General features: G+C 32.8%; 4 protein-coding genes and 2 non-coding genes across 6 annotated transcripts; 2 read left to right on the forward strand and 4 right to left on the reverse strand.

Moving 5' to 3' along the window:
- Positions 1-8,830: 8,830 nt before the first annotated feature.
- Positions 8,831-10,600, forward strand: LOC110663072 (rubisco accumulation factor 1.1, chloroplastic). Its single transcript, XM_021822280.2, has one exon. The coding sequence runs from the start codon at positions 8,918-8,920 to the stop codon at positions 10,277-10,279; it is 1,362 nt and encodes a 453-aa protein (XP_021677972.2). The 5' UTR covers positions 8,831-8,917; the 3' UTR covers positions 10,280-10,600.
- Positions 10,601-11,467: 867 nt separating this feature from the next.
- Positions 11,468-12,079, reverse strand: LOC110663073 (peptidyl-prolyl cis-trans isomerase CYP19-3-like). Its single transcript, XM_058146701.1, has one exon. It carries the CDS (start codon positions 12,077-12,079, stop codon positions 11,606-11,608), a length of 474 nt encoding a protein of 157 aa, XP_058002684.1. The 3' UTR covers positions 11,468-11,605.
- A 368-nt stretch (positions 12,080-12,447) lies between these two features.
- On the reverse strand, positions 12,448-12,569 carry LOC131180513 (small nucleolar RNA snoR86). The gene has a single exon (XR_009149280.1). It is a non-coding gene; the product is annotated as a small nucleolar RNA snoR86 (small nucleolar RNA).
- Positions 12,570-12,997: 428 nt separating this feature from the next.
- On the reverse strand, positions 12,998-13,125 carry LOC131180515 (small nucleolar RNA snoR86). Its single transcript, XR_009149282.1, has one exon. It is a non-coding gene; the product is annotated as a small nucleolar RNA snoR86 (small nucleolar RNA).
- A 1,792-nt stretch (positions 13,126-14,917) lies between these two features.
- Positions 14,918-19,069, reverse strand: LOC110663074 (uncharacterized). Its single transcript, XM_021822281.2, has 5 exons — positions 18,740-19,069; positions 17,685-17,992; positions 17,501-17,590; positions 15,542-15,909; positions 14,918-15,429 (listed from the first exon to the last, which is right to left on the reverse strand). Exons 1-5 carry the CDS (start codon positions 18,921-18,923, stop codon positions 15,165-15,167), a joined length of 1,215 nt encoding a protein of 404 aa, XP_021677973.2. The 5' UTR covers positions 18,924-19,069; the 3' UTR covers positions 14,918-15,164.
- Positions 19,070-22,709: 3,640 nt separating this feature from the next.
- LOC110663075 (AT-hook motif nuclear-localized protein 19) lies at positions 22,710-24,355 on the forward strand. The gene is made up of 2 exons (XM_058146702.1): positions 22,710-23,113; positions 23,320-24,355. Exon 2 carries the CDS (start codon positions 23,329-23,331, stop codon positions 24,184-24,186), a length of 858 nt encoding a protein of 285 aa, XP_058002685.1. The 5' UTR covers positions 22,710-23,113; positions 23,320-23,328; the 3' UTR covers positions 24,187-24,355.
- Positions 24,356-24,728: the final 373 nt, after the last annotated feature.

Raw genomic sequence — 24,728 nt, forward strand, 5'->3', positions numbered from 1 at the left:
CGTTAGTGGAGCCTACAGAGGAGATATCACACGTGAGTCAAAAAGGTTCGTGTGGGGCAGGGCGGCTAGGTCAAATGAGGGCTCATGGTGACATCAGGTTGATGATTTCATTTTCATTTGGGTGGGTTGGATGGTGGCTCCGCCAGTCGGACCAGTCCTTAAGGGGGCCTTGTCCAGCACTCCACTTGGCAAATTATTGATTTGTAATAAATGTCCTTTTACTTGTTTTAGTGTTATCTTCTGCTTGTTATGCTCATCATTGCCAACAAAATGGTAGCTCAAGACTGCAATTGCTAAATACTCCTTTCAGCATTAGAATTAGGTATCTCCATAGTCCTTGGTGGACGTTGTTTGATTACCAATTTAAGTTCCTTGCACAAAATTTGCTCACTGTTTGATGAGGCAGGGAAATAATAAAGAAATTATTATCCAGATTAATAATTTTAGCTATTAAATATGTTATTCAAAATTTTAGTAAGATTTAGAGAGATACATTTTCCTAATTTGAGTAGGAAAAGTATTTTTCAATTTGATAGAGTAATATTTCTTATATATAATATAATTCCTATTATAGTATTATTTATAAATTGAGTAAGATTTTTAATTAAATTAGAATAAAAATAAATAGAGTATAGTGAAAAAGGTTATTTGACTTCTGTGCATTGAGAAGCTTTTACCCATCGTAGATAAAGGGCATAGTCTAAAAAAAATAGACTATTATATATAGTAGTCTCACATGAAGAAAGAATTCCAGATTAAAGTGGAGAAAGGGTATAATATTTAAAAGGGAATTTTTTTTGTCTATTGATGGGCTCTTATTGAAGGCTAAAAATAATAAGAATGACTCAGTAATATATTTACAATGAGTAATTATACAGTTAGGATTATATTGAATATAATTTAATTTTTTTACGATTTATATATTTATATGATGCACAACATGATAACTACTATTCTTTTTATTTATAAATAATTTAGATTTTCCCATAATTAACTATATGAGCATAATAGGGTCTCTTGAAATATAAACTACTCAAGAATATTAATAAAGATTAAAATATATTTTGTTGAAAAAAAATAAAATATATAGAGCCTTATTAAAAAAATATTTAAATATAATGGATTTACCCTTCATCTTAAGTATTAAAAAAATAATAAATCAAGATAAGCCAAGATTATTATTATTTTTTTCTTAGAAACAGACAAATTGAAGCAAAAAATGCATTCGGATGTGAAAATTTTTTATTTAGACAAAAATTTCGCTTGAAATACGACAACAGTTTTTGTAAGGCGCATATTATTTGCAAACAAGGGGCGGAATCCCAAATCCTTGACCGGCAAATTAAATGGGTTGAATTTCTTTGGTTTCAAAGACCATGTCTTCTTGGTATATTTACACATATATACATAATATAAGCCTATACTATTAGTTTAATATTATAACTAAATAATAAAAAATATTTTCATGAAAAATATTTTCTTCTATGCACAAATTATTTTTTATGAAATAAATGAAGTATAATTATTTAAATTTAAATTTAATAATGATAATAATAATAATAATAATATTATTATTATTAATATACATAGTAACATTAGATTTAACACATGGACATATGTTTACCACAATAATAGAGCCATCTTAAATACAACTTTGGATATCTCTCTTCAAATAATAACTTGGAGGTCTATGAATGAAATTAAGTCTCTGTTTGTTTTGTATAAAATATTTTTGTGAAAAATATTTTTTATATTTATTTAGTATTTGACACATTAAAAAATAATTAATAGAAAATATTTTCTTATTAAAGAGAAAATTAAGTCATTATTAAGAAAAATAATTTTTTTTAAAAGAATAAATTATAAAGTAACTTTTTTTAAAGAATAAATTATTTTTTAGAGATTATTAAAATGTGGAAACACTCATTCATATATACATAATATAAATACATATAATTAATTTGATATTTCAAATAAATAATAAAAAATATTTTTTAAAAAAATTTATCGTAATAACCTAAATTTTAAATAAGAAATTTATAAATTTTAATAGTATTTAAATATTATTTTAATATTATCTAACTAATTTACAATTTTGTAATACTTTCATTTATATATATATTAAATCAAAGTTTTACATTGTGTATTATTTTATTATGTACTTATGTTTTTATTTTCTTGCGAATGGAAGAAAGAAATTTGGTTAAATTTTTGTCATTATCTTGAGCAATATAATTCAAAGATATAGCAATTGATATTAGTTATCTTTATTTATTTTTTTTATTATCATTATTAAAATTTAAAGTGTTTATTTAATTTACCTAACATGATAGTTATTATGGTTATTTGAAAGGTAAATTAACATGACTTAACTATATTACAAATTTTATTTATTTAGTTTTAAAGAGTAAATTTTTAAATGTGGTATTATTATATTAATTATATTGTCTTAATATATATATTAGTGTATTCGTATATTGCAAACTAGTGCATAATACATATTTTGAATAATAATAATAATAATAATAATAATAATAATAATAATATACCATAACCAATAAAAAATCAAGATTCTACCTACCATAGCCACCGAAATGGAGCTACTGCTCCTTCCCTCTCTGCGTCGTCTTCCACAGCAAGGGGACCCTCGCACCAACGAGCCTCACCAATTGGACATGGACAACAGCTAGAAGGCTATTTTAGTGAGTCACTTTCGGGACAACACCCAACAGCAGCTGAATAGAGGTGGAATCCTCCATTCTTTCGGGCGATGCAAAGGGAAGAAGGACTAAAGCTTTTATCTTCCTTCTACCATTCTAGCCACTTTCCGACCACATCAACACACCTTAGTCTAAAGAGGAAGATGGCAGCAAGCTTTGCCTATCTTAATGGTGTTCCGACGAGAGAGGAGAGAGAAAATGGGTATGGTAGTGGCTTTCCCACCACTTTTCCAGTAATCCGACAATTGGATCGGAAATCCGAGACCACTGATGAACTCAGGGCAATGAAATCTTCGAATTGGGACTAGCCCCGCTTCGATCGGACACTGTTGGAAAAAGACGATTATCGGACGGTCCAGATCACTAGGTGCTATCGGATTAAAGATAGCTCACCCGCGCCAGGACCGCATTTTCGGCCAGATTCAGCTGTCCGGCGGCCTGTCTCAGAACATGATCGATATTATAGTCAATCCTAACATTTTTAGACGTTCTGGACGAGTTTCAGATGTTAGATTTGGCATAGGTAAATTCGAACTCTACGCAATTTTTTTTGCCTTGTACTGAATTAAAATAAAATTTATAAAATATTCGTGGATGATCAGAAAAATTATGATTCTTTTTGCAATAGCCTTATAATATTGTTACGGACCGCGGTGCAAGTTTATAGAATTTTTAAAGTTAATTTGGATAGTTTTTGAAAAATATTATTTTTAAATTCTTATAATTAAGTTGTCTGATGTTATGATTATTGTTTGGTTTGGAGAGCCTAGGAGGGTCCATATAATGATGATAAGATATTGGTTAAGTTTAGAAGTGTTATTTGAATCATTTTTGCTGGTTGGGTAGATCTCAGGTATAGGAGAAACTCTGTCGGATTTCCGGCATGAATTAGGCTGTCTGTTGTCTCTTTAGAGTTTTATTTTGACTTAGTACTAATAAATTTATAATATAATTATTTAGGTGATTGAGGTCAGCTATTTTCCTCCATCCAGCAGCCACAATAGTCCTCGGTGTACTGTGAATAAAATATTAATTTTAATTATAATTTCGATATTATTATATGTTCAAGCATGCCCATGCATCACATATAAATATGTATCTATATAGTTAAACACTAGGCACGTTTTATATTGCTTTCATAATTAATGAAGTGCCATGGATGTTATTTGTGGTAATTTAGAGCAGTATGCGTGCGTTGGCGTGCGTGTGATATGGTATTGGATATAGACAGGACGGGTAGACGCGGCTTGAGAGACACTCACTAAGACCCGGTCATTTATGGATAAGTCGGGGTAGACACGGCTTGAGAGACATTCGCTGGGACCCCGCATTTGACTTATTAAGCGAAAATCCGACTTGAGACACACTCGCTGGCAGATGTTAGATTAAAAGAGCTGTATAGGGGATCAACTCTCATGTATGTACCGTTTGAACAGTGTTGGGTGGGTGAGTGCTCCAAATTGCCTTTTTACTGTTATGATGTGATTTATATGAAATTTATGATGATGTTGTATTCCATTTCTTAGGATGCATTAGCTATAGATAGTTATAGAAATTGTGGTTAAAATTAGTATTTTACTCTCTGAGTCGAACGCTGTTCACCTATTTTTCCAGGCTACAGGATGAGTTCTTTTACAGAGCAACCTGCTTTCTTCCTTGCAGGTTTAACGTCGGTTATTTAATTGTTTTATTTTTTTTTTTCTAAATTTGAAATCTAGAACTCCGCATGTGTTAGTAGTAATATGGACATTGTTAGAAATCGTGTTAATTTAAATTCTTGATATTAATAAATGAAAATTTGTATGGTATTTAAATAATTTGTAAGTGATGGTATCATGGTTGAGCGGGGCTCCTCTGACTTCAGTTTTTTATGGTTATCGGATTGGATTGACCCGAATAAAAATATTTAATTTTATTTACATATTGATCTAAGTTTTTTTTGTCTTGGTTACGAATTTGAGAATAATAAGGCGTACTATGGGTCTCGGAGATTTTATACAGCCTTAGATTCTAGTGCCGATCTGGTCTATGAGTTGGATTGTGACATTTATATATAAATTATTTTTAATGAAACAAACAAAACCTAACAGATTAATCAATTTGTGTAACTAGTTTGACTAGAAACATCAATCAGTGACACTTTCTGATCCACAACATGATGTCATGAAATCAACAGATAAAAAGATAATTGAATAAATTTCAACTTTAAGCTTTGAGTGATCTGACTCTTCATAATATGCGTGGAGTTTTCTAATCTCAAACTTTGTTTATATATATATATATATATATATATATATATATATATATATATATATATATATATATATATAATGACAAATATAAAATGGAGAATTGAACTCGAGTTTACAGATTCAAGACTAAGCTATACTCATTGTTGCTTTTTTTTTTTTAAATAATTAATAATATTAAAATTATCTTAAAAAATTATGAGATTTTGAAAACTAAAGTCAAATAAAAAAAAAAGGAGATCCCATTAATAATTGCAAATATTAAATAAAAGAAACAGCAATCTGGTAACTCATCAAGGTAAGTGCATGAACCTATACATACAAGAAAGAGAGTTTTGGATCCTTTGCTTATGGCTAATTTATATTTTACACGTTTGGTTTAACATAAAAAGAGGAAGAAAAAAAAATTATTGGTATTATTTTTATGTTCTTTTCTTTTTAAGTCACGTGTGTGTTTTGGAAAAGTTCTAAAATATATAAAAACACTAAAAAATAGTATTTCACATAAAAATAAAAAAATGTTTTTTTATTGATTTTAAAAAGTAAATTTCATATGGTATAAAAATATATATATAAATACCGAGTACACCCAATAATTTCTCATATATCTCGCACATTGTCAAAAGTTAAAAAAATTCGGGTCCTTTAAAATGGGTTATATATATATATATAGTAAGAGCTGGACTTAGGTTCATTTTCAGTTGAGCATAAGCACAAAGAGAAAAGCCAAAAGATTTTACCTTCTGTTTATTTCCAAAAGATGCGTTGGGTTAGTATTAATTATATGCTTTTTAACATAAATAATTACCAAAGAATAGAAATTAGTCCCACTAGAGACACTTTTAAGCTAGCTAGGAAGCTAGTACATATATAGTGTGTATAATTATTTCTTATAATATATGAAAAACTTTTGAAAATAAAAGAATTTGAAAACACTATTACTGAATTATAAAATATTAATAATTGGGTGAAAATATGTGTAAAATTAAAACCAAGTGTCGATTTGCTCATTGATTTTTTTTTTCTTCACCAAACTGCACTACCTCCTTGAATCCGCGTTCATTGGCCTATTAAATTAATATATAGCTCCTAGCTCTCCCAAATATTGCCTTCCTTCGAGCAATTAGCCATCGTACGTGCCCACGCCCCAAATTTTTTTAATTTATTAATATTTCTTTTTCCAAAGAATTTGAAAGAGCAAAGAATCGAACTTAAATTTTTTAGATTTTAATTATTAAATCAAATTAAATTGGGCAATTTTTTTTTTAATCACATCAAAAAGGCAACGATTAAACATCACATTTACATTTGAACACGCAAATTAAAATTATTGTTCAAATGGGATACGTAAATCACACTAACTTTAACTAGTCCAACAAGAAATTAGTTCACCATGAACAAGGATTATATGGGTGTCGTCATATAGTAATCTTCTATGTTCATTAATTTACCAGACATGGTCGAGTTCATATTAATTTTTGACCTCTCCACCAATGGTACAAGAGGCAAACTAGGAAGAAAGAAGCCGCATTAATATTATCCTGTGAAAGACTGTGATTGCTCAGTTGAAACATATTTGAGTATGTTGAGGACATTATCAGATTATTATTAATAAGTAATTAATTAAATAAGATTATAGAGGAAGAGGATTATAAGTTGAATGTTGCTTGTAATATACCCGATTGTGCTATGCTTTTAGGTCAATAGGCACAAAAGCTGTATGTATCTACCAATGCCTTATAATTATGATTGGCTTGAAAGAAAGTTGGTCAACATATGCATATTCTCTCAGCGATGATGTTTATGATTGTGATTTGTCTAGGAAATAAAATAAACAGTTTTGTGATAGTGCTGCTGTCTCCTTAGAGGTTGGTCAATCTAGCATTATATATATGAGATCATTGTGTTTTTAAGACTGTAAAGAAGATTTTGAAAGTCTTTGGGCTGTTCACACACACCTTTGACTTGGTCAAATTTTCAATTTGGGCCATCAAAAAACAAATCAATTATTTTAATTCTTAATTAATTACTCCTCCTCACTAATTAGTTCACATGATAGGCTTGTATCTGGCTTTTATTAATCTCTCATTCAGCACACAGATGCATGCATGCATGCCTTCTATCAAATCAATAGGTTCTTTGCACCAAAATTGGGAAAATATCAAAATGTGAATGGGTCACAAAATTTAAATTTAGGGTTCGTTTAACGTTTTCTTAAAAATGCAATAAGAAAATCGTTTTCTCTATTATGTGAAAAATGCTTTTCAAGTGTGGGAAAATGAATTCCTGTTTTAAGCTTAGAAAGTCATTTTCTATAATGTTTAATTTTGTTGTGGGCTTTTGAATTACGTACGCTAATAATCAACAAATAATTTTAGTTTTTTTTTTTTTTTCACTCAGTTTTTATAATAAATTTAATTATTCTTCAAAATAATATGTATTTTTTAAAATTATTTTTATAAATAAATTATTTTCCGTTCTTAATCTAAAATTTAATTTTCTACATGAGCCATTTAGCTATTTCCTTCCATTCCATCATGTTGATGAGCTTCAATTATGAAAGCCATCCCAAATATTTCAAAATTATGAGAATGAGGACATTAATGGATCAAATAGCAGCTAGATTCGTGATGCATTCAATGTAGTGAAATTCTATTTTTGCATCCAGGCAGCGATCATATAGATATGATGCATGAATCAATAGCGACATCCACCTGGATCATCTGGATATATATATATATAGAGAGAGAGAGAGAGAGAGAGAGAGAGAGAGAGAGAGAGAGAGAGAGAGAGAGAGAGAGAGAGAGAGAGAGAGAGAGAGGGGTTAATTTTTTAATTTTCTTTTCAGTTAAACAATGACAAAATCTTACTATTCATAGCTGATTTGAAGTAGCCAAGTTGACGTTTGCTGATCCCACTTCTTTGACTAATTCTCTGAAAAATAGCCCATTTCTCTTATTGATATCATATTAACTAATTAATTAATTATATTGAAGAGACAATATATAATAAAAAAAAAATCGTTTTGTATTTTTTTAAAAATTATTATAAATTTATTTTTTTATTTTAAATTTTCATATTACTTACAAAACACAATAATTTTTTTAAATTGTATTTAAAAAAATTATATATTTAAACAATGAAATAGAAAAATAAATAAAATAAAAGGTTAAATATATTTTTTCTCTGTATCGTTTCAATTTTATAGGATGTCCTCGAATAAACAACTTAAAAAATAATTTTTAAGCATTAATAAACTGTATTATATTCAGCTACTAAGCACATTTACAGTGTAATTGATAGTGCAACAGTGATTCAATGTAAATAAGTTACGTAAAATAGCAAGTCATTGCAAAATTAACACATAAGCCGTTAGAATTATTAAAATTAGTTAAAAAAAATAGTGATTATATTTTTTGGGACTCGCTTACGTATATGTGTTTAATGTTAATTATATTGTCATTTATCTTATCTTATATGAAATCACAAATGTATTATACAAATTTTCACCAGACCTTTCTCACTTGATTATCAGAGCCAACAATATGAAATCTTGCAGATGCAATCATTAAAACTGGTATCTAACAGTAGGACGCCACTGGAACTGGATCTTACAACTTATTAAAAGAGTTTACGCAGATCAAATGAATGTACAATTGGGTGAAAACGTTGGCCCTTGGACCCGTGGAATTGAACTGATACGAAATTGCCAGAGTTAGTAGATTCAGGCCACATCTTATAATTTGATTCAATTAGATGATAAGAGGCTTGACACCAGGAACTTTTGATATTGTAACCTGCGATGTAATAAGGCCCAGCTCAAAGTGTAAAGCCTAGACCTCTAAAATATCTAAGAAATTTTGCATTTTATCAGATAAGGCAAACAGGTACAGGAACTCTTCCCTTCCTTTGAAGTTTGAACCTCATTTCATCTTCACTCTTCCCACCATGCTTTCTGCAACTGTAAACGCCCACATGCTCATCTCTCTTTCCAATTCCAATAAACCCTTCTCTTCTTCTTTCCTTAGCCACTACTCTTCCCTCTTTATCTCCCTATCTCCATCCCCAAAAACCCCTCTAAAACCCATATCAGCCACTTTAATCCCTGCCTCTCCACCTCCTTCTAATCAGCAACTTTACCAGCCCTTTAGACCTCCTCCTTCTCCTCTCCCTTCCCAGTACAGATCCCTCGACACTGCCTCTCGTCTCGATATCCTCGCCAATCGCCTTGCCCTCTGGTACGAGTACGCCACTTTAATCCCCTCTCTTATTCAAGAAGGCTTCACCCCACCATCCATTGAGGAATGTACTGGCATTTCTGGGGTTGAGCAGAACCGTCTAGTCGTTGCAGCTCAAGTTCGTGAATCTCTTGTTCAGTCTAACACTGAACCACAAATTGTTTCCGCATTTGATACTGGAGGTGCAGAGCTACTTTACGAAATTCGGCTCCTGAGTGCTACACAGCGAGCTGCAGCTGCCCGCTTCATAATCGAGCGCAAGTTAGATGCCAAGGGCGCTCAGGACCTAGCACGCTCCATGAAGGATTACCCTCGTAGGCGTGGGGAGAAGGCATGGGAGAGCTTTGATTACACTCTCCCTGGAGATTGCCTGTCATTTATGTATTACAGGCAAGCCAGAGAGCATAAGAACCCATCGGAGCAGAGGACAAATGCTTTGGAGATGGCATTGGATGTTGCTGTGTCTGAAAAGGCAAAAAGTGCGGTTTTGAGCGAACTGCTAGGAGAGGGTGAAGGGGAAGATGAGAAGGAAGAGGAAATAAGAGATGGCGTTCGTGTTCCAGTTGTGAGATTGAAGATTGGTGAAGTTGCAGAGGCGACTAGCGTAGTGGTATTACCTGTTTGTAGAGCAGAGGAGAGGGAAAGAGAAATATTGGAAGCTCCATGGGAGTGCAGGACTGAGGGTGAGTTTGGTGTGGTGGTGGCAGAGAAAGGGTGGAAAAGATGGGTGGTGTTGCCAAGGTGGGAGCCAGTGGTGGGATTGGAGAAAGGAGGAGTGGTGGTGGCTTTCACAGATGCAAGGGTTTTACCTTGGAAGGTGAATAGATTGTACAAGGAAGAGGCTATTTTGGTGGTGGCTGATAGGGGGAGGAAGAAGGTGAATGTGGATGATGGATTTTACTTGGTGGCTGTTGATGACAATGGTGATGGTCGTAGTAGTGCATTGAAGGTGGAAAGGGGTTCCGAGTTGAAGGAAAGGGGTGTTGGGGAGAGTTTTGGGACAGTGGTTTTGGTGGTTAGACCACCAAAAGAAGAGACTGATGATCAACTATGTGATGAAGATTGGGAGTGAAAAAGGTTAATGGGATGGCAAAGCCATGCTAATATTTGATTAAATGGAGGAAATTGCCCATGATAATAAAGAAGGAAACTTGAACCTCATCCTCATGAGGGCTTCATTTAAATACCCAGTGGCAGGTTTTTTTCCATTTTGTTGCCAAAACTAGTGATGCTGGTGTAATACTTTACTAATGTTATTTGTTAGAGCCAACAATATATATATATATATATTTTTGGCCAAATAGAATTTTGTGATGGATAGAAGGATTAAGTATTCATAAGCCATTGTCCTTTTTACATTTATTTATCATGAAGTGCATACTGGATTTTTCAATGATCTTGTTCTAGAGGGTGTTTTTATCAGGTATTGCTTGGATTAGCTAGTATGATATTTCAAAAGAACTGGTTTGAACTAGTGGAACTTTTAGCAACTGTTTTTGTGAGATTAGTATCTGTTAGCTAATTTTCCTCGATCCTAATTGTGCATATCAGAAAATCAACAAAAATCTAAAAAATTCGATTTTTTTTTTCTTGTTTGTTGCAACTTGCAATTATTTTCATGTACTTGGCTTCATCAGGTAAAGGGCAATCTACTATCACGTTCGACTGCTTCCAACTTATGCATTTCTCTAGTCCTCGAAATTATGAATGACTTTGTTCCTGATTTGAGGATCTCAAATGCGAATTGCTTTTGGCAGCTCCCTAAAATGAGCAGTTAAGCAAATTAAAGGTTGTTTGAATCAACTTTGTGGAGGCCTTCGCAAAAGCACGATCGTTAACAGTCAACTGTTAAGATGTGAAAATCAACTTATAGCATGCATCTGCAGCCCATCTGTTTGCTCTTTTCTTGAATTATACGGTTTTGTCAGTTATTCATGTAAGCTGTGTAAACATTGATAATTCGCACATTATTCAATTTGCAGGGCATCAAATGAGTCAAAACACATCAGTTTTGTATGTATATTATATTATTTGATGGGGAGGTTACATGACAGTACACACACAGCACCTTCTCCAGGGATCAAAGGTTTTAGCCTTCTTATAAGAGTCACCAAGCTGCCAAAAACCAAGTGATGTATATATCAAGTACATGTACAATGAACTGAAAGATCTTGTTAAGAAAAACGGTGGTTTGAATTGAAAGCATACATGCAATAGTCAATCCACTGCCCTCTCAGATTTCAGAAAGAACAGAAACACCTCACTACAAATCTATTTTCCCGTATATACTCCAAAAGGATCAGTACCCTTCTACAACTGGGTACAAAGTACAGTTTGACCTGAAGACGTAAGTTTGAAATGAATGACAAAGTATTCATAAACTTTTCTAAAATTTGACCTAAACCATCTGTGCAAATGCAATATTTACTCTACACGTTCTTCCTGAGAACCAACATAGATCTACAATGTAGCTTTCCATGGTAAAGATAGCAATCAATCTTGGAACTAACATAGATCTACAACAAAATCTTGTATTTTGAAGTCCACCATCTCTTCTTATCATCTGAAAACAATCTTCAATCACAACAGTTTGTGAGGTCCTGCCACTTTCTGAACCTACCTTCTCCATCTCCTTAACCACGCTGTAGTCATCAACAACTTTCCCAAATACAACATGCTTTCCATCAAGCCATGAGGTCTTCTCAGTGCAAATTAAAAATTGGGAACAATTAGTGTTTGGACCGGCATTTCCCACAGATAGAATGCCAGGCCCTTTATGCTCTAGCTTCAAGTTCTCATTGGCAAACTTCAAGCCATAGATTGATTCTCCACCAGTCCCATTCCCTCTTGTGAAATCCCCACCCTGGCACATTTAGTTGGGGATGATTCAGTGGAAAGGTGCGCCCTTGTGGTGTAGTAGCCTTCCAGATCTTCCGATCCCTTTCTCATCAGTGCACAAAGCACGAAAAATTTCAGCAGTTTTTGGAGTAACATCAGCAAAGGGCTCCATCACAGTAAGACCAGCTTTCGTCTTGCCAATAAGAATAAAACCAATCAAAGAACTCTTCAGCAATGCATTTTTAGACCTTCACAAAAATCACTACTGAGAATTTCAAATGCAAAAACAGGACAGTGCACACATGCAAATGAGCTGTGTAGTGCAAAAGAAAAAAACTTGGAATGTCTCCTTTTTATTCCTGCTGGAAGAAAATGGGATAGAGAAAATGTGCAGGAAAAAATAATGTAGCAACTTGTTCGAGGCCATAATCAAAACGAAATTAAGCAATTTGATAGGCACGGAGAATTGCAATTTTTATTGCCAACCTTCAATGCAAATCACGCCATTTTCGACGCCCTTGCTCTGCAAATTGGCTTGGTAAGACCAAAAAGGAAACACAAAAGGCCCAATGTGCTGAGGAAAGATGTGCACAGACATCCACATATGCACCTAATACAAATGTAAAAGTATACCTCTGGCCAAAAGGCAATGCATTTCAATACCTACAGTCATTACCTAAGTCAAATACTTCCACAAACAATTTTTTATTAACATTACAAAACATATTCATAGCTTATACAAATACTTGAACGCAAAAGAGAAGTCAAAATCCACACAGCACATATTTCATTCATCTTGATCATATATTATCAACTAAAAATTCCAAATAAACCGACAAAATAAATTGCCAACATTCACAACACAAGGTGGAAAAGTTAGTAAAAAAAAAAAACATTTTTTTTTCCATTTCCATTTCCATTTCCAATAGGGAAAAGTAAATAAATAAATAAAAATGTAGCAACTTGTTCGAGGCCATAATCAAAATGAAAATGAGAGATTTGATAGGCACGGAGAATTGCTATTTTTATTGATATCGCCAACCTTCAATGCAAATTTCGCCATTCTCGACGCTCTTGCTCTGCAAATTGGCATTATAAAACTAGAAAAGGAAGAAACACACCAATCTAAGTAAATGATGGGTACATGAATTCACAAAAAGCTAAAAGAACATAAAATCCCACAAGGCCATTAGATGTACATCATCCACCGTAGAATCCTCCGGCAAAACAGTGAGATAAATCAAGGGAGTATTATTTGGTGGATGAGTTACAATATTGCACAGGTTTTGAGCTCACAGATCCTTTAGTAAAATCAACAGCAAGCCTTCGATATGTGCGTATACGATCATACATATGTATATAGCTCCCCATTGATCAAGTGAAAGTGAAACAAAATAAAGAAAAGGGATGAAAGGAAAAGGGAAGTACGAAGAGAAAGTGCTCACCTTTGGCTCAGGCTGCAGCTAGAGACGCCAAATATAGAGATGGAGCAGGGTTTTAGCGGCGATTTATATAGACTGAGGAGTGGTAGTGGTAGACTTAGGGTTTTATTCTTGGTTGCTATACTGCCCCTATTTTTTCACATAATTTATATTTCGCCCCATGTATATGCCATTTTTTCCCCTTTCCCATTGTTTAAAATTTTAAAAACTAAAATATGGTGTAATTAAAATGTTCAAATTAAATAATAATGAAAATTTTTTAATTTTAAAACTGAATTCAAATGTTGTTTTATATCATTAAATATTTTAATTATATACAATTGTTAATTTTACCATAATAAAATTTTATACTTAGAGATTCTACAAAGTTTAATTGGTGGGTGCTTTTTGATGAAGTTTAAATTAAATTAAATAACTTGTTTGAGAGTAATTTAGAAAAAAAAAGTAAATTTTTTTAGAATTTGTAAGGATATTTAAAGGTTTTTAAAATTTTCATTATCAAAATAAATCTTTAAAATTTTCATTTTTTTCAACTCATTAAATTAATGAATTTATTCATCATACATTTTTTTTTTATAAACAAAATGAGATCAAACATTTTATCTTACCTTCCATGATTTTGGCTTGAATCCAAAGGTTGAGCATTATGGGTGTATGATGGATCTTCTTGGTCGAGCTGGACTGCTTGATGAAGCATATGAAGTGATTGAAAGCATGCCGATGGCGTCTAATAATGCTGTTTGGCGTGCTCTGCTTGCTGCCTGCAAGGGTCATAAAATCATGATATAGAGTAATTAATAGCGAGTGAGCTTCTTTCATTGGAACCCCAACATTGTGGGCAAATGTTGTTGTATCTAGCTGAAATGAGCAATAAAGTAAGTGGCAGGATACATGCCAAACACATCCGTAGTGCCACAGGAAGAGAGAGAAATTGCACTTAAGCACCACAATGAGAACTGAGAAGTTGGCCCTGACTTTTTGGACTAATTATAGCCCAGCTCCAGGCAAAACGCTATGATAGCCACACAGTAACCAATCTATTATCATGGACCGTAATCTATTTCAGAGAAGAGTCCTCTTCTTGCGGCTATCATTGGCAGCATTACGATTTACCAGAAGTCTACAACAAAATGTAACATAATTCTTTATGTATAGGCAGATATCAATTGTATTTGACGCCTGTCTACTGTCGATTTCAAACGCCTTCTTTATGTATAGGCTGACAATTACAGTAAAAGCTAAGGTCATGGTCGATCAATTGTACTAAGAATTTCTTTAAACATTGTGCAATTGTGTGCTTAAGCCAGCAGCTCCCTCCTCTATTACTCTTCTGAAAATCAATGATTATCTAATTAGACTCAAAAATCATGCAAGTAGCCTCGCTATTTATCTCATCACAATAGAAGATGAAACAGAAATGGAACTAAAACTTTGGAAATAATGTAAATTTAATGGCTTTTGCGGTTTCTATTCTCCTTTTCCTGGTTTTGTCGTTGATACCATTGGAAATTTCGGAGGGCACCCATAATCACTCTCTTCAACTCCATAATAGTGAGAATTTCTAACTTGATAATTCATGTTACATTGGAATAAACAATACTTCACTTGAGATTTTCAATTTGTTTTCTGGGTGTTAGCTGTCATCAGTACTGTTGTATTGCAATATCAAATAAGGTATCAACCAAGCCACTGTTGAGCACGACGATCCCCACTGCCACCAACAGAATGCCGAATACTGATTTTTTCACTTGCATATTTTTGTTGAAGCCATTCAAAAGCAGTCACATCAAGTTTCCCATTTACTGATTTCCCTTGCTTTCTACGAGTATGCTGTTCCCGTATAGAGGACCAAAGTTTCTCTATTGCATCCCTTTGTCGAGATGTGAACCTTGCAACATTATCTAAGGCATGCTTTACCAAAATGTCTATCACTGTCTGGCACCTAAAAAGAAAATTTTTGATTTCTGCAATCAAAATCCAATATAACAGCCATGTGCAATAGTAAAAAAAAACCAAAAAGTTTTATATAAGTAGCATGAAGGCATAAGACTTACCATGGAGTTTTGTAACGGCGTGCAGCAATCTCTAAACAAATAATCAAGGATTCTCTCTGACCTTTGAGGAAGCTCTTATTCCCTTCCTCCTCCTCCTTGCGCATCTTGGCTAATGTATTTTTCTTTCCTTTTACCCTTTCATCTTTCTTTGCGTTACTCATAAAAGCATTGAGCCCAAATGGATCAGACTCATCCATCTTATTTTCTTCAGCTGAAGTACCTGAACATAAATCCTGCTTGTTTTCATTGTCTTCATTAGTTGTTCCTTTATCATCCTTTAGGGCTTCAGCTTCTTCCATGTCATCATCCTCAGATGCAACTGGAAGACTACTTATAGCTTCTTTTATTCGTCCTGCCGCCTTTGAAAACTACATGAAGGTCCAAAAACCATTAACGCAAAAATTACTTTCAAGCAAGATGTGATTGCAAGTAATAGACAAGGAGAAAAATCAAAACCAAAATCAATCGAACCATGCTTAACCAAGCAAAGCATAGAAGGAAGTCGATGTCAACAAGTTAAATATTCTAATACCAGCACTCAACAAAATTAAACAAAATCTTTCCTTTCATATCGTTAAAAACAGAATTTGGTTACAACTTACAATGGCGTTTACATGTACATCCTAACACCACTCAACTGAAGCCTTCCAACAAATATCAACCGTAATAAATGATCATTGAGCAGCATCCATTACAGATGTTTAGGCAAGAAATGAGAAGAAATAAGCATTCAAAAGAAACATTCACTGGGCATACATGTCTTAAAGTGGATATCAAGATGCTTATAATTCCATTATCAAAAGTCTTTAAAAAATAAATATATCTTTAAGAAATGCATTCTCCATAACCAGTGAAGCAGGGAAACGCCAGATTCCCCGTATCGGAAACGTTTCTGAGATGTAAACAGCAGGACATAGCCATGACACATTTTGGGGCCGTGTCCAGAAAATTCAAAAGATGGAAGCAAATTTCTTTTATAAGAAAAAAAAAAAAAAGAATTCCAAATCTCAAACTCAAATAATTCCCAACCCAGATTTCCAATCAAACAACAGAAATGAAGAAGAAACCAGAAAACTCACAAACATAGTCACAAGCCTACTGCCACAAACGCAATCACACCCATAACTCACAATCACATGCACAGAGCCACACGCACGGCCACAAACGCAGCCACACACCCACAACACATGGGTTCTCTGTAACTCAGTCTCTAATGGATTCTCTTGAGGATGAAAGAGTGGGTTATTCTGACAAGAGGAAAAATGAAATCTGGCTTTGATGTAATAACTTATATATATATATATATATATATATATATATATATATATATATATATACTCCTATATTTTTTATATTTATATGTTTCCCAATGTCCATTTCCATGTTTCCCCGTTTCCGCGTTTCCGTTTTCATGCTACATAGTCCATAACTATTGCAGCTACTTCGCCTATTCTATGCATCCCATACTACCCCAACATAAACCTGATGGTCTTTACCTCATCAATTAACCATAAAAATAACCAATTACATGAATGTATTGCTGCCAGAAAATCCTGCAACCTTTATATTAATTTCCTGCCAGTAAAACAGCCTAAAATGGTAGCATTTTTGTAAACTTCTCCAGTCACAAATTCCCAATTTCACCAACAGTTGAAACAAAGGACATGAAAGGCAGATTAAGCCAAATTGTTCCATGTCACTAATCTAGTTTTCAGAAGTAATGGGCCAAAACAGCCGAAAGGAACATCTGTTATTTCAAAGAAGGGGAAAGTAACCAAAACCATGCAGTGCATTCAATAAGGCAAACATCCGTAATCCTAAAATTTAGCAAAGCATAATTGAAAATAAAAACTTGTTTTATAGGTGGTGCACTTCCCCTCCCATGTCATATGAAGAAATTTATCGTCATTATGATTCAGAAATCCTCATAATAAAATTTAATAGAAGTTAAGTGCCTACCACAAAGCTGTCATCAGTGAATAAGTCATTTGCCACCACCGCTCTAATTGTCCATATAGCTAATTCATTCTTCTTGTTCTTAGTGAGGCACTGCCAAAAGACAATATTGTCAGACAAAACCTTCAATGGTGACATTTTCTACAAAACAAATTCATCTAGATATTGGGAACAAACAAATACTTACTTCAGCAGCATCCTGTGCCGCTGAGAACAAGGCATGATAATCTGCCCTCAACGAAGGATCAGTACAAGAGGTGGTTGATGACATTGCAGCCTCAAGTATGGCAAAGAAGTGGTCACTAGTTCCTGGCTTTACACTTCCAGCCTGAATTAGCTGTATGGCAAGCTTAGAAGCCTTAGAAAACTTTGTTGGATTCTTGATGTGTGATGCTATCTTCTGCATGGCCTCTATCAGTTGCGTCACTGAGGCATCTGTTGTGGTTTTAAACCTCAACCGCTTTTCTGGTGCCGTGGCCTTTTCAGTCATAGTGTCTGAGAATTGCATCAAACATGTTATCTTCTATTCAACAAATTTATAGGGAAGAGATCAACTTGAGGTGCAAAACAAAAAATATAGATTCATCTTGTAATAGATATGTCAACATATTCTAAGAAGCACTCTCACTATTGGAAAAGTGTACCATGTGAGTGGAATTCTTGCTTCTATAGGTCCCAAACAATTAAATTCTTAAAGATTCAAATCCCCAGAAATTATCTTCTTTTCACTTTTATTTTCAGCAGCTAAATGTGCTCTACAATTTACTGAAAATCAATGAAACATGACCCTAAGTGAATTCAGAACGAGACAATTGTACGGCTAAAAAAACTTCATAATCCCAATTGATTCCTACTTTCGCCACTCAAGACCCTTAAACAAGCAATCAGCCAAGTTCTTGACAGTTTATGAAAATCCACCATCCTTCTAGGAAAAAAATCTAGCACACAGTATGTTTCTATCCTTAGCCCCAACTTTCCTTGGAATCAAACACAGAACAATTTAGAAACGAAAAGAAGAAGGTAATTGCACTACAGCAAAGCCAAAAGCTAGCATTAGATTCAAAAGCTGAAAGCATTTTTTTTTGCTGCTATTTCACTTCCAAAAGCAAGAAGAGCAGAAACCAAAAGGCAAAGCCCAAAGGATGGATTGAGGGAAGAGGAAGAAAAGGAAAAAGAAAAACTCAGAAACAAGATGGACAAGACGTAAATAATCGCGAGATTTCGTAGGGTTTCAAAAGTTACCTTCATGGTCCGGGGTGGATTCAACGGGTTTGGGGCGCTTGAGAGCACTCTTCAAAACAGGGGTTGGAGCTGGTGGTGGTACTGGAGATGGTTCTCTGTTATTTGAAGCATTCTCTTCTACTTGTTGATTTTGTTGCTGTTGATTAGAGGGAGGTGGTAGTCCTTCGAATAGATTATCACCCATTTCCTCTCTCCCTCTACTGCAACTACAGATTCATGGAACCCTCTTTCTCGAGAAAAAGTTAAACAAACCCTTTTCTTTTTCCATCGACGGAAAATAGACGGTGGCTATATGCTGGCCAATGGAGCCTTATAGCCCAATTTCATTTGGGCTAAAAATTTGGCCTTAAATTTCTGCCATGCTTCCCTCACCTCCAAACACATTATTGTACATTTATATTAAATGCAATGAAAAGATAAATAATTTAATAAATTATAATAAAGAAATTTGTAATTTGATAAAAAAAAAAATTCAATGCGCACAAACTCTCATGCACCGCGGATCTTAGTTACTGCAATAAATAAATCATAAAAATTTAATCATTGAAGATTTTTTCATATCATTATTCATATATTTTTATAAAATAAATATATCTAATATAACTTTGATTTCATATAAAAACGAGTAAAATTATTTTTAAATTAAATATTTATATTAAAATACATATAAAATTAATTAAAAAATATATATAAATTTATATAAAAAAAATTTAATCTAACAATTAATACACTTTTTCATATTAATTCAAACTCTCTATAAACATATTCTCATAAAATTAAAACACAATTAATAATATGCCAAAAAAAAATATCACTTGATATGATAGTGTAGATAGTGACATCATATCATGAAAGATGCCTACTCCAAAATAAAAAGCATATATATATATATATATATATATATATATATATATATATATATATATATATATATATATATATATATATATAATAGGTCATATGCTTGAGATTTAGTCTAGTGTCTAGCTTTATATTATATGGAGACAACGTTTCCTAAATCAAAATGTATTAAAACTAAAATTATCATAAAGTCAAGCCATAACATATTTAAATTGTAAAAGGGAAAAAAAAGAAGAAGCATATTTATATATTATTAAGAATATTTATTATTTAATAATAAAAAATTGCATTATCCTACAATAGTTAGTGCTCCCTCTAATGATGACCACACATATAAAGTTCCAAAACCTTGAGTTAATTAATTCTATGAACAACAAACACACTCATTGTAAGATTCCCATCTTTGCATTGAGAACACAACAACAAAAACAAGAATCTTTACCATCTTGTGTTACCCATTCTCACTTGGCTAGACTGAGTTAACCAAATTGGCTTCACCTCTAATGTTTTTATCCTTTTCCTTTTTTGCCCAAACACTTGTACACTAACTAATCAATTTTTTTTAAACTATTTTATTTTTATTAATTTTTATGTATTGATAGGAATCAACTATAATGACTTGATATATAATAATAAGAACCCTTTTTTTAATTTTCATGATCTTCATTGCTTATAATACTATTTAGAACTTATTATAGTATAAAATCTAATTATCCATATAACAGTATTTTTTTTTTTAATTAATGGGCGAAGCTTAAAGTTTAAACAGGGTAGTGTAATTTAAAATTGCAGGTGTTGTATTGATAACATTAAAATGAAGTTAATGAAGTTGAAGTTCCAAGTGAAAGCTCAACCACCTTTTGCCTGCAAAACCTAGCTAGCAGCAACTGATGTTAACATTTTGTTTTATGTTTTCCTTGTTAGTAAGTTATGAGATGAAGTCATCAATGCATCTCCACTATAAAATTTTTATGCCTTCACTTAGTCACTTTATAATTAAAATTAGAGACTTAAGGACAACGATAACTAATATCATATATATTTTCAAGTCACTAAGTAATTAATAATTTTTATTTTCTTTTTTCTAATGAATGAGCTTTAGTTCAGCGTATTAAGTCGTCTCTAAACTATTAACTTGAATCCATTCACACTGATCAATTATTTAATTAATTTTTTTATTAAATAAATAATTAGTGATCATTCAATAATAATGTTTAATTTATAAGAAATATAGTTTAGGTCACTCATGTGAGTCAATCTAAGTTTATAGTTCGCATAGACAATTATATACATTTGTCAAAAGATGGCAAAATCCAATTAAAATTATGTATACTGCCAAAAGGTGACAAAATCTAAATGTAAAGTACATTAACCAAAAGATATAACTATATAAAGAAATATAACTCTTCTTAACATTTGAGCGCACGAAATGATGCAACTGTTTGGTCAAAATGTGTCATGACTTATTAATATTTAAGTTTTTGTCTTCATTAATGATATAAGAGAAAAAACACAAGTGTAAAGTGTGTGCAAGTGATTGTATATTAGCATTTCTTTTTTCTGTTTAGAAGACTCTTTCTTTATTGATTTATGGAGCAATTAATTTCTACAAAATAATTAAGGTGCACATTTGTGGTTAATCTATATAATTCATATTATTCACATGATTATATGGTAAATTAGTGAAACGAATATGGTGATAAATATTGGTTAGAATTCATGAATTTAAATTTATATGTTGGGTCTTTAATTTTTTTTATAAATTATATATAAAATATGGTAAGCTTATTTAAAAAAAAAAAAATTATTTAAGATAAGGCATAGAATTCTCCATTCAAATAGATAATGGGTTTTTTTTTTTTTTAATTTAAAAAAGTTAATGTTGTGGCTTCCTCATTCTTTGGAGAATGTTAAATGATTTGAAAAAGAGGTTTGATATATAATATTCTTAGAGGAAAACAAATATGGCTATTAAATTAAGGATGGGCTTAAAATTGAAATTGGTCACTAATAAATTACTCTCCAAAAAAGTGAATGAGCATGCAAATATTTGCTGTATGAGTAAACCATTACTAATTTGCCTTCTGCATTTCTCTTTGGGGCATTCTTCTTTATTTTGTCCAGTATCTAAATTTAATTATTATCAATATTTTCTTCTTTATTTTAAAAAATAAATTAAAATATCTTTATCTTCTTTATTAATATTTTAATATTTGATTGGAAAGATTAAAAATTTAAGTAAATTACTATTTTGTTCACAAATTTGACCATATAATAAATATTTTTATTTATTTATTTGAGAAAAATAGATTAAAACATGTAGATATATAAATTTCTATATAAAAACTCCTAAAATCAGTGAACCTCGTCACTTGAAAATCTCGTAATTCGTAAAGCTCCATTATTATATGCTTTAGTTTAAATTATCCATACACCATGTATCATAAAATATTATCATTTTTCATATTTAAATCTCATATAATTTTTAATATTATATATATAATGGCCATCGTGTATGCAGCCAGAACACACATGCTTTGAATTGTCAATAATTTAATTCCTATAATAATTTTTATATAATAAATGAATAAATTTGCTAAAAAAGAAAAGAAACAAAAAATTTAATGGCAATAATTAACTTTTAAAAAACAAAATAATTAACTTTATTATTATTATAAAATTCAGATACTAAATTAGACATTATTATAAAAATTTCTTAAATGTTTTGCATGATAAAATTTAAAGAATAAAATTGATGTTATGATTTAAATATATGATTTCAGAAAAAAAAATACATAAAATAAGAGATAAATATATGTTATATTACTACTACAGAATACGTCATAATCGACCTATAAAAGAGATTTTTATTTTAGATCTCTTAAATAGTTTATAAAGTAAAATAAATAAACAAAATGGAGAGTAGGATGGGCGAGACTTCAACATTCAACGTTTCAACGTTTCAACTTATGACAATGTTGAGCAGTTGGGTTAAGAGATGATATATTCAAAATGATGTTGGTCTTAAGGAAGAGATAAACTTAATTAAATTAACTACCCTATTGTTAATGGAGCATTCTCTGAACAGCATCAATTGAAAAATGTCGGGATGCGACGTGCACCCCACCTTCTCAATTGCACGCGACCCTACGCTCCAAACCCTAATTTAATTTCCAACGAGACCATCATCTTCTCATCTCCAATTATATATATCGAGAGAGATATAGAAGGAAAGAAAGAAAGAGATATCTAACATTTAATGAGAGAAAAGAACGATGACCCGCAGCTCCCTATGGACTTGACAAACCCAAATCAAGGCAAACACACACGCATCCATAAAACCCCATCAATCTTATGATTTAACAGAGATTTTCATCTCTTCCCTTCTTCTTCTTCTTCTTCTTCATATCTTTAGCCTTATCTACACCTCTCTCCTTACTCCTAGGTTTCAACTTTTCATTTGTTTTACACTTACTTTTCTTGGGTTTTTCTTAATTTCTTTTCTTTTTAAAGGCAAGTTCTTGCATCTTTTCTCTTTCTTCTTCCTACTGAACGGATCGTTCTTCCTTACTTGTTTGATCCATATATTTAGTTCTTGACCAGCTGTTTATATGTATGGGCAAGCAACTATCTTGAGTTTATTCACATAAGATCCAAAGGAGATCAACCTATTCCAAGCTAGCTATCGTGTCTTGTGGTGATTAGTGTTTCTTGTACAGGCTACAGCCATGGCGAACCGGTGGTGGGCCGGGCAGGTGGGTCTACCCGGAATGGACACATCAACCAGCTCATCATCTCCCTTGAAGAAACCAGATCTAGGTATTTCCATGTCCAACAGCAATAGAGAAACACCCGAGAGCGATAGGAGAGAAGAGGAGCAAGAAGATGAAAGAGAACACAGCGATGAACCTAAAGAAGGAGCCATAGACGTTGGCACTCGCCGTCCTAGGGGCCGCCCACCAGGATCAAAGAACAAACCTAAACCACCCATCTTTATCACCAGAGACAGCCCTAATGCTCTCAAAAGTCATGTAATGGAGATAGCTAATGGGTCTGATGTAGCTGAGAGTTTAGCTTGCTTTGCAAGAAAGAGGCAAAGAGGTGTTTGTGTCCTCAGCGGAAGCGGGATGGTTACTAATGTAACCCTTAAGCAACCATCTGCACCAGGAGCAGTCATGGCACTACATGGCAGGTTCGAGATTTTGTCATTGACCGGAGCTTTCTTGCCTGGACCAGCACCACCAGGAGCGACGGGATTGACTATATATTTAGCTGGAGGGCAAGGGCAAGTGGTGGGAGGTAGTGTGGTGGGATCTTTAGTGGCCTCAGGGCCTGTTATGGTGATTGCAGCAACGTTTTCGAATGCTACTTATGAGAGGTTGCCACTGGAGGAGGAGGAGGAGGGTGGCGGTGGTGGTAGCGGAGGGCAAGGGCAGATCGGTGGTGCTGAAGGGGGTAGTGGGGGGATGGGGGATCCTGCTGCATCAACGCCAGTGTATAATAATTTGCCTCCAAATTTGGTGCCTAATGGCGGACAATTGAACCTTGAGGGATATGGATGGGCTCATGGAAGGCCAACCTTTTAGAAGAGAAGGATTCGTCTCATCTTCTGGCTTATGTTGGAAACTATTGAGAGATAACGAAGTAAGTTAGGAATGAAAAAATAAGACTCATGGTCTATATCTTGTATATTTCCATCTAAGTGACTATTGCCCTTCACTTGATTTTGGAGTACAAGTATCTCTTTTTCTTCTTCTTCTTCTTCTTCTTCTTCTTCTTCTTCTGATGCTTGAGCTCCTTATTTTTAATAATAATTCCCTCTCTTGGATTGTATAGAGTTGTTCTTTTTTAATTCATTTATTTACATCATACCAAGCTAAGAATCTTTCTATATTGCAATTGATGTTGATCACCTCTCAGATCCTAACAATAAATTTCAAAAAATAAAAAAGAAAAATAAGAAATGATAAGTATTCTACTTCCCAAAATTTTAATCAATTTTTAGGACACTCTGATCAATTTATTCTTCAATTTTATATACACTTTTACTTGTTTCATAATCTCAAGTATTAAAGTGGTAGATAATTTATTCTTATTCAGTTTTATATACACTCTAATCTATCATCTC

The sequence above is a fragment of the Hevea brasiliensis genome, chromosome 5 (assembly GCF_030052815.1).
Source record: "Hevea brasiliensis isolate MT/VB/25A 57/8 chromosome 5, ASM3005281v1, whole genome shotgun sequence".
Taxonomy (NCBI): Eukaryota; Viridiplantae; Streptophyta; class Magnoliopsida; order Malpighiales; family Euphorbiaceae; genus Hevea; species Hevea brasiliensis.